The sequence below is a fragment of the Vulpes vulpes genome, chromosome 12, assembly GCF_048418805.1.
Source record: "Vulpes vulpes isolate BD-2025 chromosome 12, VulVul3, whole genome shotgun sequence".
Taxonomy (NCBI): Eukaryota; Metazoa; Chordata; class Mammalia; order Carnivora; family Canidae; genus Vulpes; species Vulpes vulpes.
In genome coordinates, this window is record NC_132791.1 from 123825421 (window position 1) to 123852155 (window position 26735).

The 26735-nt window shown below is 43.2% G+C and overlaps 1 protein-coding gene across 6 annotated transcripts in view; it reads right to left on the minus strand.

The window, feature by feature from the left end:
* Positions 1–11232: 11232 nt before the first annotated feature.
* The window catches only part of ZC3H12C (zinc finger CCCH-type containing 12C), a 76160-nt gene continuing 60657 nt past the window's right edge, over positions 11233–26735 (minus strand). For all 6 annotated transcript variants that reach the window (XM_072729886.1, XM_072729885.1, XM_072729882.1 and 3 more), the window contains 4 exons: positions 23716–23855; positions 20524–20758; positions 18624–18730; positions 11233–17954 (listed from right to left, as the gene is read on the minus strand). In XM_072729886.1, coding sequence (XP_072585987.1) covers positions 16555–17954; positions 18624–18730; positions 20524–20758; positions 23716–23855 — 1882 coding nt within the window. In that variant the 3' untranslated portion in view covers positions 11233–16554. The remainder of the gene's footprint in view (positions 17955–18623; positions 18731–20523; positions 20759–23715; positions 23856–26735) is intronic.

A 26735-nucleotide genomic window follows, 5' to 3' on the forward strand; every position in this document is an offset into this window, starting at 1 on the left:
TTTTGGTGCAATTGTAAATGGCATTGTTTTCTTAATTTCTCTTTGGGTTGCTTCATTATTAGCATATAGACAATTAACAGGTTTCTGCACATTGATTTTTGTATCCTGTGACTTTACTGATTTATCAGTTCTAATAGCTTTTTGGTGGTCTTTAGGGTTTTCTATATTTGCATCATGTCCTCTGCAAATAGTGGCAGTTTTACTTCTTCCTTAAGCAATTTGGATGCCTTCTGTTTTTTTTTTTTCTTGTGTGATTTTTGTGGCTAGGATGTTCAGTACTAGGTTGAAAGTGGTGACAGTGGACATCCTCGTCTTGTTTTGGACCTTTGGGGGAAAGCTCTGTTTTTTTTTCCCCCATTGAATATAATGTGAGCTGTGGGTTTTTCCTGTGTTGAGACATATTCCCTCTAAACCAACTTTCCTGAGGACTTTTATCATGAGTGGATGTCATACTTTGTCAAATGCTTTTTCTGCATCTATTAATATGATCATGTAGTTTTTGTCCTTTGTCTTATTGATGTGATATAACACATTGGTTGCTTTGCAAATATTGAACCACCCTTGCATCCTAGGAATAAATCCCACTTAATCTTGGTGAATGATTTCTTTTAATGCATTGGTGGACTCAGTTTGTTAGACTTTTGTTGAGGACTTTTGCGTCTATGGAGATGTTAGTTTGCTGTTTTCTTTCTCTCTCTTTTTTGGTGGTATTTTGATCTAGTTTTGGTACCAGGATGATGCAAGTCTCATAGAATGAACTTGGAATTTTTCCTTCTATATTTCAGAATAGTTTGAGAAGAATAGGTATTAATTCTTCTTTGAATATTTGGTAGAATTCACCTATGAAGCTGTCTGGTCCTGGACTGTTATTTACTAGGAGTTGTTTTATTACTGATTCAGTCTTCTTGCTGGCAATCTGTCCAAATTTTCTATTTCTTCTTGTTTCAGTTTTGGTAGGTTCTATGTCTCTAGGAATTTATTCATTTCTTCTTGGTTCTAACTTGTTGGCATATAGGTTTTCATAATCTCTGAAAAATTGTGTATATTTCTGTGGTTTTGGCTATTTCCACTTTCATTTATGAATTTGTTTGAGTCCTTTCTCTCTCTTTTGATGAGTCAGGCTAGTAGTTTATAAATTTGGTTGATCTTTTCCAAGAACAAGCTCCTGGTTTCATTGATCTGTTCTATTGTTTAGTTTTTATATCATTTATTTGTGCTCTAGTCTTTATCATTTCTCTTCTTGAGTTTTAGGTTTTGTTTATTGTTCTTTTTCTAGCTTTTTTAGGTGTAATATTGAGTTATTTCCTGCTTCTTGAGGAAGGTCTATATTGCTACCAACTTCTCTCTTAGAATTATTTTTACTGTGTCCCAAAGGTCTTGGATCATTGTGTTTTCATTTTTGTTTCTTTCCACATACTCTTTAAATTTCTTCTTTAGGGATCCCTCGGTGGCGCAGCGGTTTGGCGCCTGCCTCTCTCTCTCTGTGTGACTATCATAAGTAAATAAAAATTAAAAAAAATAAAACTTATAAAAAATAAATAAATTTCTTCTTTAATTTCTTGATCTATTTGTTATTGAGTGGCATGTTATTTAAACTCCACGTATTTGTGGTCTTTCTAGAATTTTTTTCTTGTGGTTGACTTCTAGTTTCATAGCATTGTGGTAGGAAAGGATGCATGGTATGACTTTGATCTTTTTGAATTTTGTTGAGGCTTGTTTTATGGCCTAATATGTGATCTATTCTGGAGAATGTTACGTGTGCACTTGACAAGAATGTATATTCCACTGTTTGAGGATGGAATGTTCTGAATAAATCCATTAAATCCATCTGGTCCAACGTGTCATTCAACGCCACTCTTTCCTTGTTGATTTTCTGTTTGGATAATCTGTCCATTGATGTAAGTGGGGTGTTAAAGTCCCCTACTATTACTGAATTACTATTGATTAGTCCTTTATGTTTGTTATTAACTATCTCATATATTTGGGTGCTCCGATGTTGCATGCATAAATGTTTTAATTGTTATATCTTCTTATTGGATTGTCCTCTTTATTATTACATCGTGTCCAGGTCTCTGTATAGTCTGTTTTAAGGTCTATTTTATCTGATAAAATTGTTGCTACTCTGGGTTCCTCTTGAAATGCATTTGCATGATAAATGTTTCTCCATCCCCTCACTTTCAATCTGCAAGTGTCTTTAGGTCTGATATGAGCATATGGACAGGTCTTGTTTTTTAATCCCCACCATCATTTTGTATCTTTTGATTGGGACATGTAGTCCATTTACATTCAAAGTAATTATTGATATGTATTTATTGTCCTTTGGCTACAAGTTTTGGCATTTTCTTGTATTTTTACTCTAATCCTTTTCTTGCTCTTTTTTGATTTGCTAGTTTTCTTTAATGATATTCTTGGATTCCTTTCTCTTTATTTTTGGCATATCTATTAGTGGTTTGTAATTTGTGGTTATCGCTAGGTTTGTATATATCATCTGCATACAGCAGTCTATATGAAGTTGAGGGTTACTTAACTTTGAACGCATTCTTTATTCCCACCCCTCATCCCCAACACTAGCGGTATATAGTGTCATATTTTACATCCTTTTATTTTGTGAATCCCTTGACTTATTTCTTACAAAAATACTTATTTTTACTGCTTTTGTGTTTCCTACTTTTCATACCATCACTTAGTCTTTCCTTTCCACTCAAATAATTCCCTTTAATATTCGTTACAGGGCTGGTTTAGTGGTCACAAACTCTTTCCATTTTTGTCTAGGAAACTCTTCATCTCCCCTTCTATTCTGAGTGACACTCTTTCCGAATAGAGTTTTCTTGGCTGCAGATTTTTCCCTTTCAGCACAGATACTGTTTGCTAACTGATTTTCTTCCTGAATGTTCTATCCATCAATGTAAATGGGCTGTAAGGTCCCTACTTTTATTGTATTACTGTCAACTTCTCCCTTTTTGTCTGTTAATATTTCTTTATGCATTCATTTGCTTTAATACTGAGTGAATTTATAATTGCTGTATACTATTGTTGGATTATTCCTCTGTAATGCTCTTTGTCTCTTGTTCCACTTTTTATTTAAAAGTCTGTTTTGTCTGATATAAGTATTTCTACCCCAGACTTTTTTCTCCCTTTCATTTACATGGAAGATGCTGACTTTCAATCTGTTTGTTTCTTTAGGTCCGAAGTGAGTTTCTTATAGGCATGATATAGATGAGTCTTTTAAAAATCCATTCTGTCACTCTTTCTTTTGATTGGAGCATTTAAATAAATACATCTAAAGTTATTGCTCTGAGCTTTGCTGGGGGGGAGACAGTGGGAGGGGGGGAGTTGGGGATGGAGTAACTGGGTGATGGACATTAAGGAGGGCACGTGATGTAATGAACACTGGGTCTTATATTAGACTGATGAATAATTAAACTCTACCTTCAAAACAAATGATACATAATATGTTAACTAAATTTACATAAAATTTTAAAATGTTATTACTGATAGGCATTTACTTATTGCCATTTTGTTAATTGTTTTCTAGTTGTTTTTGTTACTCTTCTGTCCCTATTTCTCTTGCTGTCTTGTGATTTATGAGTTTTGTTAGTGTTATGCTTGAGTTTCTTTTTATATTTTGTATATATTTTTACAGGTTTTTGGTTTGGGGCCACCATGAGGTTCATATATAACATCCTAAGTATGTAGCATTGTATATGGAATTGATAATTACTAAAGTTCAAAAACATTCTAGAACTCCAAACTAAACAATTCAAAAACATTCAGAACTCCATTTTATTCCCAATTCTCTCCAATTCAAAAACATTCAGAACTCCGCTTTATTCACCTCTACATTTTATGTGTATGTTGTCATGTTTTACATATTTTTATTTTGTAGGTCCCTTAACTAATTTTTTAGATATAATTGAGTTTACTACTTTTGTCTTTTAGCCTCCAACCTAGCTTCAAAAGTGATTGATCTACTCCCTTTACTATATATTTTTTACTCATGAAGTTTTTCTTTTATAATTTTAAAAATAATTATGGTCTTTCCTTTCCACTTAAAGAAGTCCCTTTAACAGTTTTTGTAAAGCTGGTTTAGTGGTGATAAATTTCTTCAATTTTTTGTTTGGGAAACTCTATCTCTTCTTCAATTCTGAATAGTAACCTTGCTTGTATAATTCTTTTGGTTGTAGGTTTTTTCCTTTAGCTGCATTGGATATATCACACCATTCCTTTCTGCCTGTGCATCTGCTGCTGGAAAATCAGTTGATAGGGTATTAGTTGGCAGGGTTTCTGTTGTACATAACCAGTTGCTTTTCTCTTGCTTTTAAAATTCTCTCTTCATCTTTAATCTTTGACAGGTTAATGATTATATGTTGTAGCATAAACCTCTCTGCATTCATGTTTTTTGGGTCCCTCTGTGCTTCATGAACCTAGATGTTGTTTCCTTTTCCACATTAGGGAAATTTCCAGCTCTTGTTTCTTCAAATAAATTTTCAACCCTCTTCTTTCTCATTTTCTTTTCTTTCTGGAACCCCCCAAACATGCATATTCTCTTGATATTTTCCATAATATCCATTAATTTATCATTTTAAAAATTCTCTTTTTCAGGGCACTTGGGTGGCTCAGTCGATTAAGCATCTGCCTTTGGCTCAGGTCATGATCTTGGGGTCCTGGGATTGAGTCCCATGTTGGGCTCTCTGCTCAGAGGGAAGTCTGTTTCTCCCTTTCTCCACTGCTCTCTCTCTCTCTCTCTCTCTCTCTCACTCTCTCACTCTCTTGCTCTCTCTCTCCCTCTCACTCTTTCTCTCAAGTTAAATCTTTAGAAAGAATTATTATTTTCTTTTTGTTGTACCACATGGGTGCTTTCCATTACCCTGTCTTCCAGATCAGATTCTTTCTTCAACATTCTCTAATATGTTGATATTTGGTTTCTTTTGCTTTTTTTTAAATAATAAATTTATTTTTTTATTTGTGTTCAATTTGCCAACATACAGAATAACACCCAGTGCTCATTTTCATTTCAGTCATTCTTCGATTGGTTTATTTTTCATTTCAGTTATTCAATTCTGATTGTCTCTTGTTTCCATTTTCTATCTCTTTATTGAAGCTGTCCCTGAGTTCATCCACTCTTGTCTCCAGTTGGGTGAGCATCCCTATTATTTTTTAAGATGTTATTTATTTATTCATGAGAGACACACAGAGAGAAGCAGAGACATAGGCAGAGGAAGAAGCAGGCTCCCTGCAGGGAACCCGATGCAGGACTCCATCCCAGGACCGCAGGATCACAACCTGGACCAAAGGCAGATGATGAAGCACTGAGCCATTCTGGGCGTCCCAGGTAAGCATCTTTATGACCATTTCTTTGAACCCTTTATTAGATAGGTTGCTTTTCTCTATTTCATTCCTTTTCCTGAGGTTCTTTCTTATTTTATTTGAAGCCTATTCCTTTTTCTTCTTTCCTTGACTTTTTGTGTTTGTTCCTGTGAATTATGTGCATGCAACAGCTACTACTGTTAAATCTGATGGAACGATCTTGTGCATGGGTATCTCATTTGCAGATTTTGTATGTTTGGTGATTTTGGCTAGCTAGGCTGGAGCTGTGGTTGGCATCGCTTGGGGGTCCTGGGGCACTCTGTGCTGGGGCCTATGTGGTGTGATGGCTGGAGCAGACAAGGCAGTGGGCTAGGGCGGTCTCTTGGCTCTCCACACATGGAGTTCCTGGTTGGACAGCTGAAGCTATTTGAGCATGTTTTGGGGGTAGTCTTATGGCTCTCTGCACAGGGTGTCCTGGTAGGAAATGTGAAACCTGAGTGGGTACAACCTGGGTAGTCCCAGGGCTATCTGCACAGAGGGTTCCCTTCTAAGATATGGGAAGCTGAAGTGGGTGCAGGTCAGGGAGGCCCTGAGGTCCTGTGTGCAGGGGACACCCCTGTGGGGTGGCTGGAGTTGATATGGGTGCAGGCTGGGGTTCCCTGGCAGGGTGGCTATAGCCAAGGTAGGTGTGGGTTAGGGAATCCCGGTATATCCCACACATATGGAATCCTGGCCAGATTGCTGAAACCCGCTGAGTGCCAGCTTGAGGAGGGTGGGGGTGTCCTGGAATGCTCTGCGAGTCCTCTGGAGCTGAACTAGCGTGGGCGTGGGGTGCTCCAGGTTGCTTTGCCCCCGGGTCACTTGGGCGAGACGGCGGGAGCGGTAGTTGGCGCCGAGCAGGGACGTCCCCCGTGTATCAGTCTGGGGCTGCGCCGGGGGGTTGGCTGCGGCTGCTGTGCCTCGACCCTGGGCCTCGGTGAGGCGGCAGGTCAGCCGTGGTGCCCCCACCTGCTCCCGCGCCGGCGGGGGAAGGGCTGAGCGCAGGGGCGCCCGCCAGGCCCGGCCCACGAGGGCCCCGCAGCTTCCGCCGCCGGCAGTTCCAGGCCTGCATCCTTTCTCTTCTACTGGTTTTTTTAACTGCATCCTTTTTTTTTCTGTGCCCCAGGGCATCTGGGGCCCGGGATTGGCGGGGCGGCAGGCTGGGGGCTGGAGCCCGCTGGTGCCGCCGTCGCGGTGCAGGGGCTGCCAGCGGGGGTGGGGGGGTGGGGGGGTGGGGTGGGGGTAGGGGTGGGGGGGTGGGGAGGCGTCCTGAAGCCGCAGCTCCTTTTCCAGCTTCGCCCCGGGGTCGCCGCGAGCTGCAACCCTCCGCTTGACCAGCAGAAAGAGCCCCCGCAGGGCAGAGCGCGCCTCCTCCGGGGACAGTGAGCCCAGCAGCGGGGGCCGGCAGGGTCGTGTGGGCAGAGCTTCCCGGGGGGGGGGGGGGGCGCGCACCCCGACCTGGGCCGACGGGGGTGCTGGTTGCCCCTGCAGGTTAGCAGAGGTGGCCGAGGGGCCCCAGGTGGGAGCCAAGCGGTCGCTGCCTGGGCCCTGTCCGCGGGCCGCCGCCAGGACCTCCAGAGCCTGGCTGCTCGGTCCCCGATGCGCACGTACCTTCGCAGCCCCCCAGAGCTTCTGGCTGGACCCCGGTGTTCCCTGCACCACCCCCTTGGCCAGGCGGCATTTCCTGCTACCCGCCTGGGAGCTGGCATCACAAGTCTGTGTATCAGGATCTTCCGGAGCCGGCTGCCACCGTCCCCTTTCCCCGGCCCCATGACCACCGCCACCTGGTGAGCCTGTGTCACCAGGCAACCTCCGGCTGGGGAAGGGGAAGAGCAGAGCTGAGAATCCTGAACTTTCTGGATGACTGGGAAGCGGGGAGGGTGGGAGGGCAGCATGTGAAGGGCCCCGGGGCTGGTGGAGCCTCGCTGTACTGCCCCCGGGCCACTGGTGGCCTCCAGTCCTGCTCGGGCTGGTCCCGTGCTGCCCACCACCGGGGTGCCCATGGGCCAGGTCCGGAGCTTGGACTAGCAGACCCTGCACTTGCTCTGCGTCTCCCCTGACGGATTCGGGATTCACAGCATTTTGATGCGCGCTGTATTCACGACGTGCAGGGTGCTCTGTCCCAGCCTCGCCATTGGGTCACATACATAGCAAAGCCCTAGGTCTCCCGGAGGGGCTGGATGGCCTTTCATGTGGTTCAAATTGGCTTGACCATCCCCCCGAATCTTCCACCTGCACATCTGCAAGTCACTCAAATGAATGAATAGTAAGTACAGGTTTGGAAAGTAGAGTGGGGAGAGGAGAGCTCAAGGTGAGGGGCGGAAAAGCCTGTGGCCTGGGACCAGTGTCAGGGGCCGGCGGGGGGCGCGGGGCTGCAGGGGGCTGGGCCGGGCTGACAACTTCTGTATTGTACTTCCTGCGCTTTGAGCTTTCTGTCCCTCATTGAGCTGTCCTGGGGAACAGAAGGGCATCTGCTGGGTCACCTAATTAAGCTTGTCTGGCTCTAATCTCCTGCTGAATTTGTGCAATAGATGGCCTGGGAACTGCAGATGGCAGCTCCTTCGCATGAAAGCTGTTGTGTTTGCAGTGGGCCTCGTAGGAGTCTCCAAGCACACCCAGGAAGGGCTCTGTGCATGAGAGGACACGCTGCCTGTTACTCCCCAGGACCAGAGGGGGCGCTAAGGAGGGACCCAGGAGTCCAGGCTCCAGTCCTGGCCCAGAGGAAGAATGTCGTTGGCTTCCCAGGCCCTGAGCAGGGAGCCCTGGGCAGCTGGTTGGTCTGTGGCCTGGGCTGGCACCACCAGACAAACCTCAGGACGGCCAATCTTGGGCAATCTTTCCCTCCAACCTGAGTGACGACTGGGGCTGTGACAGCAGAGCAGTGAATGCGAGGGGGTCTCCTAAAGTGCAGACACAAGCTCATGTCCCCCTTTTCCTAGCCTCCCCTGCCCTCGCTGAGGTCCTGGCACGGAGGTCACTCCTAAATGTTTGCACAATAACCACGCGGAGGATGACCACGGGCACCCCCAATGCTGTCTTGCAGCACAGTGAACAGAAAAGGGAATTTGAGAAGAAGAGGGATTTCTCTTTGAGCAAGTGCTTTATTTATTTATTTTTTAATTTTATTGCTTTATTCATGAGAGACACAGAGACACAGGCAGAGGGAGAAGCAGGCCCCTTGCAGGGAGCCCGATGTGGGACTCGATCCCAGACTGGGATCACACCCTGGGCCGAAGGCAGACGCTTAGTGCTGAGCCACCCAGGTGTCCCTGAGCAAGTGCTTTGTCCTTTCTTAGTCTTCTCATTTCTAAGAAGTGGCAATGTCTGCTGCAAAGGACTGTGGTTTAACCAAACTGTGGTGCTGGGCCCTCAAATGTGAGTGGTCTCCCCACCAGCCCTCTCCAAATTTGAAGGGAGCAGTTAGTTATAAACTAGGAGCAAATGCCCAAAGGGGGAAAAATCACCCAATTTGATGAGACGTTTTCCCAGATCTGTGCCTGGTCCAGCTGAGCCACCATCCGAAGCACATGCTGCTCTGTCCAGATTGGCCCTGGGGTTCCCATCGGGAGGAACTGACGTCCCCTTCCACTCAGGTCAGGGGGGCAGGGGTGCAGACGGCAGCATCTTCAGGGACCTGGGGTGGGGGAGCGGTAATGCCATCCCTGACCTACTGGGCTGTGAGCTTCCAGAAGCTTTGCCCTCTATGTTCTCCTTATTTTTGTTATTCCATTACTTTCCTATTAGGATCTATAGAAGAGTCTTTAGGAGGCCTCGCAGTGGGGGGTAGCACGGAAATAGGGTGCCAAGAACTCTTTCAACGGGTTACAGTGCCATTCCTGAAGTAGACGCCACCACTGGGATCGTCCCAGGACCCTGTGGGAGTCGGAACTCTGGCACAGCAGAGCTGTATGCAGCGCAGCTGCGCAGGGCCAAGTGCTCGAAGGTGAACATCAGGAAACGACTGTGTTTACACACCCAGCATTTACGAGTCGCGAGGTGGACTCACGCGTGGACCTGCTGTGCACGGGGTCTAGCTCAGCACTCACAAGCCAGCAGGTGAGGCTGCCCAGTTCTGCACAGGGTGCGGGTGGCAGGACTCCGTCTCCAGGGGCCACGGGGGTGGGGGGTGCTGGTGGGGGGTTGCACATAGGAATGCAGTTCTTCAAAGGTTGCTTTAAAGCTCTTAGAGCCGAGCAGCACCCGGGTGGCTCAGTCGGTTGAGCACTGGACTCTTGATTTTTGGCTCAGGTCATGAACTCACGGTCGTGGGATTGAGTACCACACTGGGCTCTCTGCTGGGTGTGGGGCCTGCTTAGTATTCTGTCTCCCTCTGCCCCTCCCCTGCTTGCATGTGTGCGTGTGCTTGCTCTCTCTAAAAATAAATCTTTAAACCAGTATCTGTGGCTGAGGTACAAATGCTGGTTAAGTACGTATGTCCTGCTAATGAGAGACCCAGGGATAGGGATTTTGCTGCTGTTTCCATCTCCTTTTCCCCAGCATTACCTGACTCATCAGGTTGTATGAATCCTTTTTCTGTAGACAAAGGAGCGAGGTGGGGAAGGACTAAGCTACTAGCACTAGTCCACAGGGTAGCTTCCTTGGATGCTCAGTCCTACCTCTGCTGCCTACAGACTACGGAGTTGGAATGTGCTGCGTTCTCTGCCAACTGCAGCTGAAGGGCGTAGTTAAATCTACCGACAGAGGGGAGATAAATTACCTAAATCCAGGTCCTCGGCCAAGAGCTTAAGGTGGGGGGTGGGGGGTGGGGGTGGAGGAAGGAAACACCTGACAGATGGTGATTTTAGTAAAACAAAACCCAAGAAGCAAAATGAAAAACTGAAAAACAATGAAGGAAAAAAACCCCTCTCTGATCTGGAGATAAAAGTTTCTTAGACATGGACACAGAACATGAATTTGCTACATCATGAAGATCAGTAGCCCATTTTGGATTTATGACTATGTATGAAATAAGAGTATTTTCAATTCCCTGTTGGGTATAAAATAAGGGAAGCGAACCTACTTAGATGAGGCATTAGTAGGATTGTAGGCTTGATTCATGCCAAGAGGGGTGCAGGAAACGAGACCCATACAATGGAGACCTCATTGGTCCACCAGATAACACAGAAAGACTTCAGGGGCTTAGGTTAATCACTGGTGGGAAATTGGTAAGGAATGACTAGTTGTCTTTGGCCCTTAATTCCAATTTTCATATGAATTCATTTGGCTCCAACACACTGGTAAGGAACACGTGTGCATCCGTGAAGACTCCTGTTCTGAACCACTGAAGGCAGGCGAGCCCCGGGCCTGGAGGAAGGGGCCCTTGATTACTTAGCATCTGTGCTGTTGCAGGAGGTCCATTTCCTCACGAAACAAAAACCACCATAAAAAGTGTTTAATTTTTTTTTCTTAGTGGTGGAATCACATCACTGTTTCGATATGGATTTCCAATAAGTCTAAAGTACTGCTTTTTGGAGTCGTAAAAATTCCATCACAGAAACACACAGAACAGAGGATAAAGAGAATCACATCAGTATGCCAGATGGTTGTTCTAAACGTTCTTTACCTTATTTTCCTGTAAGAGAAGTTTGAGGGGCCAAATTGGAGATTCTATCAGCACAGGACTATGGTTTGGGGGTGAAGGGGACAACCACCTCATGGGAAAAGAGGAGATCAGTGATCTGGTTCACTTGCAGGCTTGGTTCAGGTCTCTGAGGAGATCTGTGTGTTTGTGGGTATTTTGTATTAGCTAGAAATGCATAATTTCAAAAAAACCCAAGAAAATCTAAAATATACACTCTATAAAAACAAGCCATTGCTTTTCAAGGTTTTTTTTTTTGTTGTTGTTGTTGTTGTTTGTTTTCCCCTTGAGACATAAGCTGCTTTAAGTAAGAGAGAGGTCAAATGCTTTAATGGACAACAATTTTTCATCTGAAATCTCATACACACAACTGGCAGATTTGGTACATGGTTTAAAATGAAGTTTTACAAATTTTATCAAACTAAATTAAAAGATGCACAGACTGTTCAAAAATTGTTTAATTGCCAAATGGTCAAAACTTTAAACTGTTTTTTAATCTTAAGACTAGGGACCATAGGGAAAAAGCTACTCCTAACACATCTCGGTGTTACTGTAACAAAGTAAAAAGCAGGTTAACAGATGGCATTGGGGGGCGGGGGAAACCAAAACCCTTTTAAACAGTAAACACTGTTAAAAGCTAGAGCTGTATTCCATTTGTAAAAGAAAGGATATCTAAAGTGTATGGTGATGTTCAAAACTATTTAATGTTCTTGTGGAAATAATGTTAACACAATTTATAAAGCAGTGTGAATGAACACGCTCAGCAGTGTGTAGTTCCAATGAATTTAAAATCACACATGATCATGTTAAGAATATCATTCACCAAGGATCGTCCTAAGGCATCTAAAAAGATCTATACTAAAGGTCTGGACAGAGAAAGCCGGGATATGCTTGGTTTCTTATAAAGAATCACAAATACAGCAAATGCACGTTATAGCTACAATTATACTAGTCACAATTTTTAATCTTACAGAATAAAGCTATAATATGTGAAATTACAATATATTTATCTTCTTTAAAACCATTTTTAAAGAAGGGCACATCTGTCTTTTTTTTTTTAAGTCAAAAAACCAGAAAGATGTAACTGACAGATGCAGTCTTTAAAATATTTTGTGGCTAATTACATGCTAATTTTCAAAATACAACAGAATTTTTGGTCCATGAGGCCCTTAAAAAACTAAATGTAGGTACGGTATTCCCATCTTATCAATAGAAATACAAAGTTCATGAAAAAATTTCAATACTTATTAAAACATCTGTTGACAGAATGCTTTTTTTCGTGTGTGCGGTTTAACATTAAGAAATCTCTCTAGTAAGTAATGGACAGGATAGAATAAACAAGTAAATGAGGATGCTTTAGTAGGACCGTCTCCAAACCTCTTTTGAAGGCGGTCAATAAATAATAACACGGTCTTTGAATGTCAACTGAACTACAGTTCTTAGTTCTTCTACGAACACGTTCGTACCAGGGCTTAGGGCTTAATAATCCTGGGTTCCCCCCCGCCCCCCACCCCGGACAGGGCTGCGAGGACTCCAACCACCAGCCCCGCTGGCCCGCTGCCTGTTCCTGTGAGTAGAGGCCTTTGCACATGGCTCACTCAGCCTCTTGTCTGCGGCTGCTCTGGTGCTACATGCAGAGGTGAGCAGGTGACAGAGACCAGACGCTTCTCAAAACTCGGACTGGTTACGCCTGACGCTTCACAGAACAGGTCTGTCAGCCGCTGCCCTAGGAGTCTCGCAGGCCAATCTGAAATATCGCACGCTTCTCTACTTCTACGAGCTCTGCTTTCTCTTACGCTAATGCACGTGTGTAGTTCATGGGTTTTACACTTCGTTTTATCTGTGGGTGTATGCCTAGGAAGCTCATCTTGAGGAAGTAAGTCGGATGGCAAAAATGAGAATGAAAACAAATATACCTTTGGGTCAGTGCCCATAAATCGGGGGAGGGGTGGAAGGGGGACAGCTCAAGAGTTTTCAAAACACACACACAGGTATCCAGAGCCATAGCTAACCTATCACAAACTAATAGCTACAACATAATCAAAGTATATTTGTTTATAAATATATTACTGTCCATATACATAGATACATCCGTAAAAGACATGTTAAATAATTATCTGTATAATCAATACTACTTTTTTTTGTGTGTTTTAAAATGACACATTCTATTAAAATTATCAAAATAACTCTTTAAAAATACCAGGAATAAAACCATCGAAGAGTTGCTTTCCATTCAAGTGGTTCTAAAATCTTATCGTTGGTCATCCAGACTCCAGTCTTGGTCATCCACAACTCAAACATAGTTCAATGAAGGGAAGGTCAGCCACCAAAAGCGTAACACCCTCTCCTGTTTTTAATACTTCATGACAAATACGTAGGCATGTATGTATATATACATATAAAATGTTTTTTTTTTTTTAAGTTATATTACATATTCTCATCAAGGAAACTTCATAAAAGCACAAAGTTCAAGTTTCTACCAGTATCACACATTTTATACTGGTGTGTATTTCTTTCAAATGTTGAGGTCAATGACAAACTCTATCAGGATACAGAGATATCAACAGATGGGAAACGTACGTGTCACGTGCAGGGAGGGAACCGTGAGGGCCAGGATCTGGCCAGCTGGCTGCTACTCCCTCTGTAGTAAGACACAGAGACAGTGCACCGGCTCCTTGCTGGGGAAAGGACAGTCAACTGTCAACTATTCAGGGGCAGAATAATCCAATCTGAGTTTTTTCTCTCCTATTGGTTGACCACTCTGGGCAGTTTCTCTACTAACACCTCCCTCTCCAGTTATCTGTGAGTGAATCTGGTAAAAGACAGGATTAAGGTGAAAGTTTTGGCTACAATGAAGGTTTGGGATCAGCTATGGATTTAATTGAACGGTGGATCCTTTTACTTATTGCTTTAGAGAATGAAGAATTTGCTGTGTCTAAAGCCTGCCAAATATCTCATTCTTAAGCTCTGAAAGCAACATGGGTGCTTAAAAAAAAAAAAAAAAAAGAGAAAAAAGAGAGGGGGACAAACTGTCCTCTTGACATAAGAAAACTGCTATTTCTTAACTCACAATTCATTATACTGAAGAATTTCAGTGTGAGCAATTCAGAGCTATTCACTTCAGGACAGGTAGTGGCAAGCTACACTATGTTCCATGGTCTAAAATCCATGAAGCAATAACAGACAAGTTTGCTAAAAACACGAGAACATCAAACTAAAAGTCTGATACACATTTCGCTGAAGATCTCATTTAAATAAGTTTAGTAATGTTTGGCAGACTCTTCAGATAGTGAAAATGCTAACATTAAGAAAATGCGAGCGAAATCTACAATTTAAAAAGGATTTCATACTTTAAAAAAAAGGCTTAAAACATGACTAAAATAAAAGGTACTCCACATCTGTAACCCCCCCCCCCTTTTTTTTGGCACTCACTTAGCTTCTACACTTAAACTTGTTCTACAGATAGTGACCGACGAAATCAAGGAGAACAGATTCACAAGCGAGTAGGGTCACACCCGGACACCACTCGGGATGGTTTGTGTCACCATCTGTATTATTTCTGGGTACAGATAAGGGCCACACTCACCTCAAAAACAACAGCAATAATTGTGTAGAACACCACTTTCCTGAATTAAGTTTGCTGAACACGGTTCAGATTATTGGATATGTCAATATGCACAATGCCTTTTAGAAGCATTTACTGTATACCCAAATCCTACTTCATGCAACACACAGTGTCACACAAGTAGTGAAAATGTTATCCTAGTCAAAGGTGCTTGGACATTATTTTCAGGCAGCATTTTACCTTTATTTTTAAGTTCTCACTAGATAAGTTTTAGGAGAAAGAAAATGCCAATAAATGTATTTAATATATTTTAATATATTCTATAAAACTAAGACAGACAATTTTATTTACCTAAATCATTACTTTTATTTTTCTACCCTATCCTAGACCTCAATTTTACTTTAAAATTTTGTATTTAAATAAGGGATAAAATGTTGCCCAAAAGTCTAATCATAGTTACACATTTGTGTTTTCACTAGATCTACAAATCAAAATAGTTCTTATAGTTAAAAAGATACAATTTGTATCAACAGTAAAAGGTACTTTCTGGCTTTTCAGGGCTTTACTTCAAACTGTAGCATGTCAGAATGGTCAGAACACCCAGGGCATCGAGGCAGACGACAGAGACAGATCAGGATGGTCTGTCACGTGAAGGAAAACTCAAAGCCTGGAGGCAACTGTGAAGGTCATGTGAAGCACACACGACTGTCTGCCACTCAATGCAAGGTCTGTCTTCTGAGGACAAAAATGAATTCGCATCTAGCAAAACCCATGACTTTGAAACCAGAAATATCCCTTACTAATACTAGAACAGACTTTAGTCTGTAGCTAAAACTACACTATTTGTGGCAAGAATCTGGCCTTAATAATATAACAGGCCCCTCAAAAACTACCTTCAGGAAAATGGAAAATATACAGTATCTTACAAACATTTTAAGTTACCACTGACAACGCGTCCACCACCATTCCTATAGTGCAGTATCAATAACTTTTGCATATCCTCAACACATAAACCCACCTCAGGCCAGCCTTGATAAATAGCAGGAAAGCTAAAGAGTATATTAAATATAAAAGTTGCATTGAGAATAATTAGATTCATTAAAAACAGGCAAGGACTGTGAAAGGGTTCTTTTATCCAGTATTGTTGTGCCCCAAAACAAAAAAGACAAACACGTTAAAAATACAGGTTAATGAGAATCTAGGAATTCAATTCCATTTCTACCGTCTAGAAGCACATCATAGCTGGATAACAAAGCTCTAAACTGGAACAGTTACGGCTTTTGCCTTGTTCGTTAAGGAAAAAAAAAATGGAAACAATTTTTTCCATTGATTGCATCTGCTTTCCTTTAAATCAACCATATTAAATTAACTACATTACCTAACAGGAAAAAAAAAAAAAAATCCCAACAAAAATAAAACAATGAAAAGTGCCATATTGTAAATCATTCTAATATAGACTGTTACCCATTTCCGTATAAACTGGTAACTTACATTTTGTTTAAAATATAAAGTCAGTGCTGTAGTATATCTTTGTTTCTATAAATAATGATTATAGCACAAAGAAGCCCACTTTCCCCAAATAAAAATAACTTAAAAAGCTGTAAAAGATTCCAATTAAGCTTGGCTTGAAAAAATAGTCGGCTAGGGTCTAGTCAAATGTTCGACATTCTGAAAGTATTGTAATTGCTCGCAATTGATAGACAAACACCAAGGTAATAAAACACGAAACAAGGATAAAAAGTGCTGCATATAAACCCCTGATGCACCAAAGATTAATATCAAAGATCACAGAGACATCTAATAAATCAAACTGGAAAAATTTCCAGCCAAGGAGAGAGCTTTTAAAAAGGAAATGTTTAAAAAAAAGTTTGAAGGTAAAGCAATCCCGTGATACTTCCACGCTGTGGGGCTCTACGTACAGGTTCCATGATACAGTATTTCACATAAATGGATACTATTTAACCTCCTTGCCGCGAAGGAGATGACATGTGCTATTGTAGCAAACCTCCCTCAGCATTTGAGCTGAACGAAAGAACGACTCCACACCACGAAGATGCATCGTCCGTCAGTAGCCCAGCTGGGACTTCTCCACGAGGATGGCGGCGGCCAGCTGCTGGGCGTCCGTCACGTGCGGGTTCCTCTTCATGACCGTCCGCACCAGGTCGGCCGGGAAGATGTTGCACAGGTTCACGTAGACCTTCTCGCGGTCGTCCTGGTAGCGCGGCGGCTCGGGCGGCGGCGCGCAGTACGGGCCGCGCCACGCGGGCTCCGGGCGCTCGGGCAGGCTCTGGAAGGCGAACGGCTCGTAGCCCGGCTGCGTGGAGCTGTCCGGCAGCGAGTAGGTGTGCCGGTAGCCGTAGGCCGCCTCGGGCGCGAACGCCGGCCTCTCCCAGCCGCCCGGGCCGTCGGGGCCCGCGTAGGGCTTCCTGGGCCGGGACGGGGAGCCGTCGTACAGCCGCGAGTCCGACACGCTGTCCAGCCGGGTGGCCAGCAGCGAGCGGCCGAGGCGCGGCGCCTTGGGGTGCGCGGCGCCCGGCGGGGACGGGTAGTCGCCGGGGCAGCTGGAGCGGGCGCCCGCCGCGGGGTGCGGCAGGTGCACGGCCAGGTGCGCGAGGGGCGGCTTGGGGTGGTACTTTGGTTCTTCGTGACTGTAGCTTTGCACTCTAGCTAGGGGGTCGTGGAAGTTCTGCAGGAAGGGCTGGGAATTAAGGCGGCTGTGCGGGTGCACGTGCTGACACTTCAGGCTCTCTTCCAGCTGTGGGTCGGGCGAGCTCACGTACGAGCGGTCGTTGTAGCCCACGTAGGAGTCGCTGCTCCCGCAGCTCATGCTGCCCTCGCTGCTGCAGTCGGAGGCGACGGAGCTGACGCGGTAGTCCGTGTCCAGGGAGAAGCGCCTCTCGGGGCTGCGCGGGCCTGAGATGCTCAGATTCGAGTAGGCGTTCAACATGGAGTAATACCCGATGTCGACGGGCGAGTCGCATTTGGGGTACTGTTCGTAAGGCATTGGCGTTCCGTGATTTTTGGTTGCCATCATCATTGGAGGGTACTGTCCCTGTGGTCTTTGATCCTGAGCTGGGAAATGAACTCCAGATGGAAGGCCGTTGCTTAGAGATGTAGTGCTTTGGGGTTTTGCAGTGGAAGTCGCCGGGATGCTCACCAACGAGGGGACAGACCTGGTTTCCAGTTTGTTTTTGGTGGGAAGCTTTTCTTCGAGGTCCTGGTAGACTTGGGTCCGTATGCTTGGATCCGACTGCCTCTTGGGAGCACCCCGCTTGACATCTGAAGTGCTGTCCGCTTTCGTGCTGCAGGGAACGCTGTTGCTTTTGACCAGCCCACCTTCGTTGGAGGTCTTGGCCACTGTGTTTCGAGACATGGCCCGAAGCTCGTCGGCCACCGACCTCTGCGGCTGGCTGCCCCTCTCGGGATGGTAGTATTTGCACTTGTGTCCGTACGTACACTTCTTTCCTACGGAGAGGGAGATCAGTTAGGCAAAGGAGCACACTACCAGACCCCGGCAGCTTGGGTTGGCATGACTATTTCAACCTGTGGGCGAGGCCAGGGCAGAGGCAGGGGTACGACCCTTGCTCTGGAGACTAGCCCCTCTCAGCCGCCCCACTGCCGGGCTCCTGGGAGCAGCGAACACATAGGCCGAGTGATCGAGTCCCCTCCCGAGGTCTGGGTGGGCACCCCATGTCCTCAACTCCTTCCTGCCATGCTCTTCCCGCATGGCTTCATAACCAGGTAGGACACTCTGTCCTAAAGAGCAAAACGAGCTGTTGGAATGCAGTAAACTCATGCCAACCTGACTTGTATCTAGTTGGAAGGACTCCAGGTGTTTTTACCTGCTTGACAACTAACTTCACAAAGAATTAGTTCAGTTTTTGGAGCTAACCACATTTTAACTCTGGGAAGTGCATTTGCATCAAACACAATTAGGTAAAAATAATTCACCTCCCCCCTCACCCCCACCCCCGCCACCCCACCCTGCCCATGGTTGTTTTCTTAAATCTCATTACAATCAAAAGAACCACATACTATGCCATCCAAAATTTAAAATGTTTATTTTTATCAACAAAAGTTTAACAACGTACTGTGTTCTAAAGGCAAATATTAAATACTTATAAGGAAAGTTACCGTATGGACAAGGCTGCTTTTTGTGTTCAGGAACAATAGGTTTCTTCCTCAGAAAATTATCCAGGCTTGGGCCATGTCTGCCGAGAGGGTCGTCAGGGGGCATGAACCTGTCATGGATATAATACAAAATATATCTAAGTAGGAGCTTGATAATTTAATTCTGAAGACAGAAGGCAGAACTTGATTCACTCTAAGGTCTTTAAAACATTTTTTAACAAATATTCTGGTTCAGCGTTTATGGGGTAAAAAATAACAGTACACAGAATTTTCTTAACGGACACAAGTAAACTGTGTCAAGCCGAACCTGTACTGGTTTTAACTCCAGTAAGTTTTGAGCCTTGTATGTTCTCATTAATTCTTTCTTCCTGTCAGTCTTGGGATTTTGTAAGAACCTCAGAAAACCACACGATTCTGTGTTAAGAGGGTTTGGTGAGCCTCGACCACGTCCAGCAGTAAGGGTGAGTGAGGAGCAGTGACAGGAACGTGGACACCAGCCACATCTCGTTCCGGGCTGAGGCCCTGTGTAGCCTCTCTCCTTTCTTCCTGACAGTGGCCCTTTGAAGTATTAGTTTTTGTAGATTAATACGCTTTCCTAATTAAGTGACTTTGATCTAAGTTCGCAGGGCACAGTTGAGATTCTAAGTCGAACCCCACAGCCCCATTCTCTTTGCTCCTCAGCAGAGAGATGGAAAAAATCTCATGAACACAGGAATTCATGGCATGTAGCATAACAGAAGTTACAACTGAAGAGCTCTACTACTTGTTATGTCACTGTTGGAACTTGAAACGGGCCATGCAGTTACCCAGGAAATGTGAACGATGTTGTATGAACCCCTAAGGGAGTGTCAGGTGGCTAAGAACACTTAGCAAATATGCTGTTTAATATCAGAACAATGCGGCAACATTAAAAACAAGAGGCACTCAATCCTATAATCTTAACTACAATTATTTCGTGTATGTGTTGCATTTTAGTCATTTCTGTATGCATAAGCATTTTACAAACACAGATATAATTTTGTGCTTTGTCTTTTTAACAAATAAATTTCCATGTTCCTCAATAGCTTTCGTATTCATAATGCTGAAGAGCTGATGAATATTCCACTAGATGCAGAGCGGCTTAACTGGTTTCTCTATGGTACCTTTAGCTGCCTCTGAATTCTTGCAATGATAAGTATTATGGAAATGAACATATCTGGTCTTTTTTCCTCAGGATATATATTCCAAGAAAGGAGATGGGCCTGAGAGGGTCTACATATTTCCAAGGCTTCTGCTAACCCAAGCCAAACTATTTCACAAAGATGTGTTAAACTACATCTTTAACAGAACAGAGCACAGGCAAAACTATTTTTGTGAATTAAATGGGTGAAAAAATATGTTCTCTGTACATTTAGTTTGCATTTTTGTCAGCAGGTGAACTTTTCCACCTACCTGTGGGCTTTATTTATTTCTCAGGAGACCTGCTTTTTATCGTTATCCGTCCATTTATCAATTTCGTCATGACTAGAGTCTTACCATTGGTATAACATTAAAAAAATCCTGTATTTAAAATATATACTTAAGTGATCAAGGCTCTAAGTAGATTTTGAAAGGCCATGTTTTGAGGGTCAACAGGTTCAAATCTGTGTCCTGTGAAGATGGGGAATGTCCCTGTCTGTTCTGACAGACTTGCCCTGTTACTGCCTTCCGCTGCAGGGGCCTGGCACTCACATGTGGCTTCCTGAGGCATCGCTCCACGCTTTTCCTGACTTCCACTGAGGATCAGAGGGGATATCAGTTGTGGGAAGAAATGTGTCTTAGGTCTGGTCAGTGGCAGGTGGAGACAGGGCTCCTGTGGCAGCTGCCAGGGATGGCCACGTTGGCAGGGAAGCAGTATCACTGGTAAGTACATGGTTTCACTTACTTGTCATTGACAAATGAGTACATTAGCAGTCGCTCATCTATGAACTTCTTCCACTCTGGTTTCTCATTGGCCAGATCCCTGTAGTTGTCATTGGACACAATGATCCCATCCGACTCAAAAGCCAGCTTCACGATGAACCTGTCGTCGTAGCACACCACCCGCCTCCCCTGCACTCGTCGGGATGGCGTGAACACTAGGATTTTCTCCTTCTCTAATTTACGCAGAATTTCTTGATCTGCAAGGACGATCGGGGTAGAATTTCAGGAGTAAGTACATATAGGATACACAAAGTAACTTTCATACAACGTGAGCTTTTATAATAGGAACTGGATTTATGCAACCATTTAATTAGGTATTATGATTTACAGTTTGTAGATAGAACACATTTTTAATTCCCAGTATTTTTCCTTGAGGATTGCAATAATAAAGCCTATATAAACAGCCCCCAAAGTAATTAAAAGCTGATTTAAAACTTTAACAGAATAAAACGCAATTTGCTCAGTTATGTTTTTCATTACGTAAGGTTTTGCTGGAGAGCTGGAGCCCTGTAGGATGGCACACACACAGCCATATGCCCAGCGCACCACCATTTGGACAGAGCAGTGGTGCTGGGCTCAGGTGTGTCCTCCCTGCCAACCCCGTTTATTTTGTAGTTCTGTTTTTTGCCTAGTGGATGTGATGGGGGAGAGTCTGAGGAGCACCAGAAGTAGTTGAGGTAGCAAGGGGAAGAGTCTTATGATGTGGAAGGTTCACAGAGGAGGCAGGGAAGTCAGAACTGTTGTTACAGATGTGATCAGTGTGTGTTTTGTGTCCTTGGCCGTGAAACGTGTGGCACAAATGCAAGCATCCTCATAGGCTGGACTGCAAGAAAAAAAGAGGTGAGAAATGATTAGAGGGGAAAGCTGCCACAGACAGAATAAAGGTAGGCACAGGAATGCTCTTTTGGCTTCTGTTGGCATATTCTTACAGCACTTGGTAACTCTGACTTGTTTAGTGGGCTTTATAAAAAAAAAAAAGGTGCTGGAGTTCATATTTTCATGAATGGTAAAAAATCTCTCATCATCCCTTCTTCCTGCTGTGCCTCTTCCACCTCCTATCTTCCTACCGTTGTATATTCTGGCCCGGAGTCATGATGCCATAATTAAAATTAAAAAAGGCTACTTTTCCATGTTGAACTGGAATTGCTAAGCTTAAAAAAAAATCTCTCTGGTGACCAGATATGGCCTGCCTGTGCTGTGGTATGTCAAGCATCCACGGCCACTGAGATTAAGAATGACCTCTCCTCACAAAGGAAATCTGCAAATCAGGTAAGCAAGGGTTGTGATCGCCACAACAGAAGTATGAGCAGAGTACTGGGGAGGGAACATGTGAAGGATTAGGGGTCGGCGGGCTCTAACTGCCACATAGATTTCATGATGTTCCTGACACAATTTCGTTAAGACCAGAACATTGGTTTAGAGCAGCAGCAGACTAGAAGTGGAAGAAATGTGTTAGAAGCAGCAAATCACAGGTAAATCTCAGGTTCTGGCATCTTCTATATAAAACAGCCATATTTTATTGAGCCTCAAGGCAGTCAGGTGGCTAGAAGTGAGTTGCCCACATGTACAAGCACTTAGCATGGAGCCAAGCAAACTTTCAACACTGTTGAGATGGATTTTAATAGATAAAATTACTGACCTCTTAATCACAGAAAACCAATAAACTCAAAAGCTCAGTCTCAACTACAGGCTTTGCCATATTATAATTATTTTTGTGTGTTGCCCTGATAAATGAGACATGGTCCCTGCCCTCAAAATGTTGCTCTTTATTTCCATTAGCACTCAGCCCAGGAAGCACAGCAGGAGATACTCAGTAAGTGTCTGTAGAATGAGTACATGGAATACTTAAAGATGAGTATTCGGAGGTCTTCCAGTTTATTCACTGTTCATGAATAAGCCATGCTACTTTATTTGTCTGAGTGTTTCCTCATACATGCTATGCAATGAAGTGATTAGAGAAATATGTGTGGTGGCCTAATGGTCAACATCATCTTGCTTAATTTGCTTTTTCTATAATACCTAGTGAGGTTAAAAAGGACACCAATTAGGATAAATAATCCTAACTTAAACAGATATGGCTAGTAAGCTGAACTGAATCTCTCATTCCTTGCGCAGCACCTGATACAGAGTTTAGTGCTTGTAAAATAGGCATTAACTTGCTGGAAAAAGCACTAGTCTAAATCTATGTAAGAGCCGGAAAATATTTGTCAAGTATCTTTTTCAGTACAGTGGAAAAATAACAGACTATTCATTCAATTTACCAGGTTTTATCTAGAATTTTTCCCTGGGGTGGGGGCTGGGGGTAACACCTATGGACCTCTGAGCAGGGATGAGGGTGCTGACCCCTCACTCTTGACTACTGGGGGGAAGCCCACTGTGTGACCATCAACACATTTCTTCTCCATTATGGGTAGTGTATACTGTATTCTTAAAGCCAGCCAGAGAGAAGAAAATGTTATGAAGAAAATCCTAAAAGAAATTACATTTGCAGTACTATATTGTAAAAAAGTCCACTTCTAAGTGGACCCAGGCAGTTCAAACTTGTGTTGTTCAAGTGTCAAGTGGAGCTGTACGCATTTTACAGAGTCCATGCAGTCTGAAGCATTCCAGACACCTGGCATGCTGGTATTTTAAAAATTAAACGCAGTCACCTCCCCCGCCCCCGCCCCGCCCATGGCCATTTCCCCTTCTTCCGGGGCTCATGTTCCTTTCCTGCTCAAGCTTTCCTATATTTACTTACAGCTTTAAATGCTTTTTCTTTTTCAATTTATCTTTCCCCTAGTCATCATATGTGCCCTGAGCAAGTCCAACGGCCAGTAAGTGGCAAAGCCAGAATTTTAATCTAGGTACCCTGACTCTTACCATGTCTCAAAGTCAAAAATTTTACAAAATTTGAAGTAAAAAGCTTCCAAGTTAAAAAAAAAAAAAAGACCCCAAACAGTTGGTTTATGGAGGAAGGATTACGGTTTCCTTAACATAATCTGGGAGTATGTAAACTCACTGACAACGCTGAGGTCTCACCCAAGAGAAAGTGGCAGTCACACAGACTGAGTAACAGAAACAGATGGACATCTTTGTCAGCAACATCTGATGGTGCTAGATAACCTGCCCAGGTGTGCATGGAAGCTACGAACGAACAGCTCACGGAGCTTACCTGTGATGAGAGCATCGGGTCGGGACTGCTCTTTTCTCCAGGCAGGAACAAAAACTGTAACATCTTTGTGGCCTCTTTCCAAAAACCAATCCACTGCCAATTTTATTCCCCGGCAGGAAAACACTTCTTTGTTTCCATGGCTGAAAGATGATTTTAGAACATGTTAAAAACACAACAAAATCTCAATTCGACTTAATTCAAATTTGTCATCAGAAGTGATCACATAATTACAATAGTAATGGATCTCAAGTTTCAGAAGGAGTTGTACATCTCAGAGGAACATGGAGATAACCTGAAAAGTTGAAAATCTGCGAGGAGAACTATGAAAATTGGGATAATTATTGTGGGGAGAATAAAGAAAAATGATTTTTTAAATGTCAAGTTGTAAAGGTTAACTAGTCTGAAAGATACAAGCTCTTTTTAATCAGGATGAGGGAAAAAGGGGGTCTCCACCACCGCAAGAACGTCAAATGTGAGAAGAAGTTACACATAGAAAAAAAGTCTATAAACAGAAAATCATGTTCACAGTGCTTCCCCTGTCCTTCAATGAAAAGACACCTAGTTTCTGTTTAATACTGTGTTGGACAAAGATTAATGATTAAGAGGGCATTCAACAAGTGGATTAAGCAGTCTTAGTACCTACAAGAAAATGCCCAGATAAAAGTGTAGTCACTCAATACATATTTATCTAGCACCAGACTCTGCCCATGCCCTTTAACCAATAATTCAAAAATAACACTGGTTCTAATGTTTTTAAAAAGAAACCTTCTCCTACTTTGAATGTAACAATTGTTTTTGTTTTTGTGTTCTTTGCAGCTTGAGAGCTCCATAGTGGAGACAGATATTCTTTACTTCTTGGTGCTAAGGAGGGCTGAATGAAATACGGTAAGTAAATGCTCTGTTAATTTTTAGCGCAAATCAAATATTAAGTGTATTGATATATTCTACTAGACTCCTAGAACCATCTAAATAATCATTTTAAGGAAAAAATAGAAATAGACCAACTTCTTTTATAGGTCCGGAAGCCTATAAATGCAAACCCCATGGACTGTTCATGTTTCATAGAATGGTCCGGGGCAATGTGACAGGTGCACTCAGATGCAGTGGAAGTTTCAGAGGAAGGGCAAAGGGAAAGGGAAGTTTGGGATCCTAGTTTCTAGGTAAGACGAGCTACCTGATGGCCCTGCCAACACCCCAACGAATGACACACCGTGATGCTGAGTTTCATAGAAAATGCTGAAATCAGTCTTCTGAAAAACTATAGGAAAGAATGGTATCACCTCTTGAGAGAATATATTATTCCTAAATACAAACATTCACTAAAACCTGACCATATTATTTTGTACTAATGCTTTGAAATCCAAGTGTACCTTGTTAGTCGATGATGAGATTTGGTTTCCTGAGCCTTGAGCATTTAACTGCTTCTGGCTCTAAGGAAAGGACTGCATAAGCACTTTCTTCCTGGTGACTTCACTTGGGAACGGAAATGGTCACATTTGACTGCAGAAATAGAAGATTCTAAGTGAAAGAATGTTCACAAAACGTGTGACAACAACAGTTTACCATCGTGGGACAAAGATTCTCTAGATGCTAAAACAGGTATTATTCCACAGGGACACTGACAGTAAAGGTTGCCCTCTGCTGGTCCCACAACACCGCCCCCCCCCCCCCATCCACTCCCCCGCCCGCACTGCCATCCAACAATACCTCATACGGAGAAAGCCAGAAAGAGGATGAAAGGCGCCATACTGTGAATGATACGCAGGGACATACAAAGAGCCTGACTTTCTGAACAGAGGGACCCACATCTCTCTCTGACCTTGTTATTTGAGAAAAATACCTCCCCCAATTTGAGAAACAGTAGTCAAGTCTTCTATCATTTGTAGCTAAACTAAAGAAAACTTGGAAAGCTCTATTAATACGTATTTTAATGTAAAAACATTAAAAGGACAAAAAAGCTATCAAGTAATAATAAAGAGAAAATTCACAAGGATGCTATAATTGTGAACTTAGTCTCCAAATGAGTAATGCAAAAGATGACTGAATTAGTAGAGGGAAAATTTTAATTGAAAGATGAAGTAGAAAACCTATAGTAAGAATATAGACAGCTGGAACAATCAATTACACGCTTGATCTAATGGGCACATTCAAAGCTCTACACAAAATGAGAAAATCACTTCAAAAATATGTGGAAGATTTACGAAACTGGTTATATACTGGGCCATGGAACGAATTTCCACAGACAACCGGAAACTAGAATAGAGACAACATTCTTGGACAATTTGTTATTACATTGAAGATACAAGGCTCTAGGTCAAAAATTTGTATTGCTCTACACTTGCAAGCCAATTTAAATTTTTAATTAAAAAATCCCATTTGTAGGGGGCACCTGCGTGGTTCAGTCGGTTAAGCAGCTGATTCTTGATTTCAGCTCAGGTCATGATCTCAGGGTCCTGGGACCGAGCCCCGTGTTGGGCTCTGCGCTCAGGAAGGAGGCTGCTTCAGGATTCTCTCTTTCCCTTTGCCCCTCCCGCCATTGCTCACTCTTTCTCTCTCTAAAATAAATAAATCTTGAAAATTCCCATTTGTGAAAGTAACAAAAACTAAAACCTAAGAGGAAAAGACAGACAAGAGCTTTACGGAACAAACCAAAATGGAAAGCCTGTACTGAAGGGCAAAAGTGAAGACATTTTCATGGATGGTGAGACTATTAAAATAGCACTTCTCACATTAATCTGTAAGTCCACCCCAATTCCAATAAAAGCCCTCAAAGGGATTTGTAGAGAAACTGAGAGGCTCATCCTAATATTACTGTGGGAAAACAAAAGACCAAGAATGGTTAAACAATACTGAACAGAAGAGGAGGAACTTTCCTGGTAGCTGTCAATACATAGTATACAACTGCAGAAATCCACTCAAGGTTATATTGGTATAGGCAAAGATTAAAAAATGAAATATATAACAGAAGAGTGAGCTGAAAGTAATACATGTGTATAAATGACATTAGAAATTAATGAAGA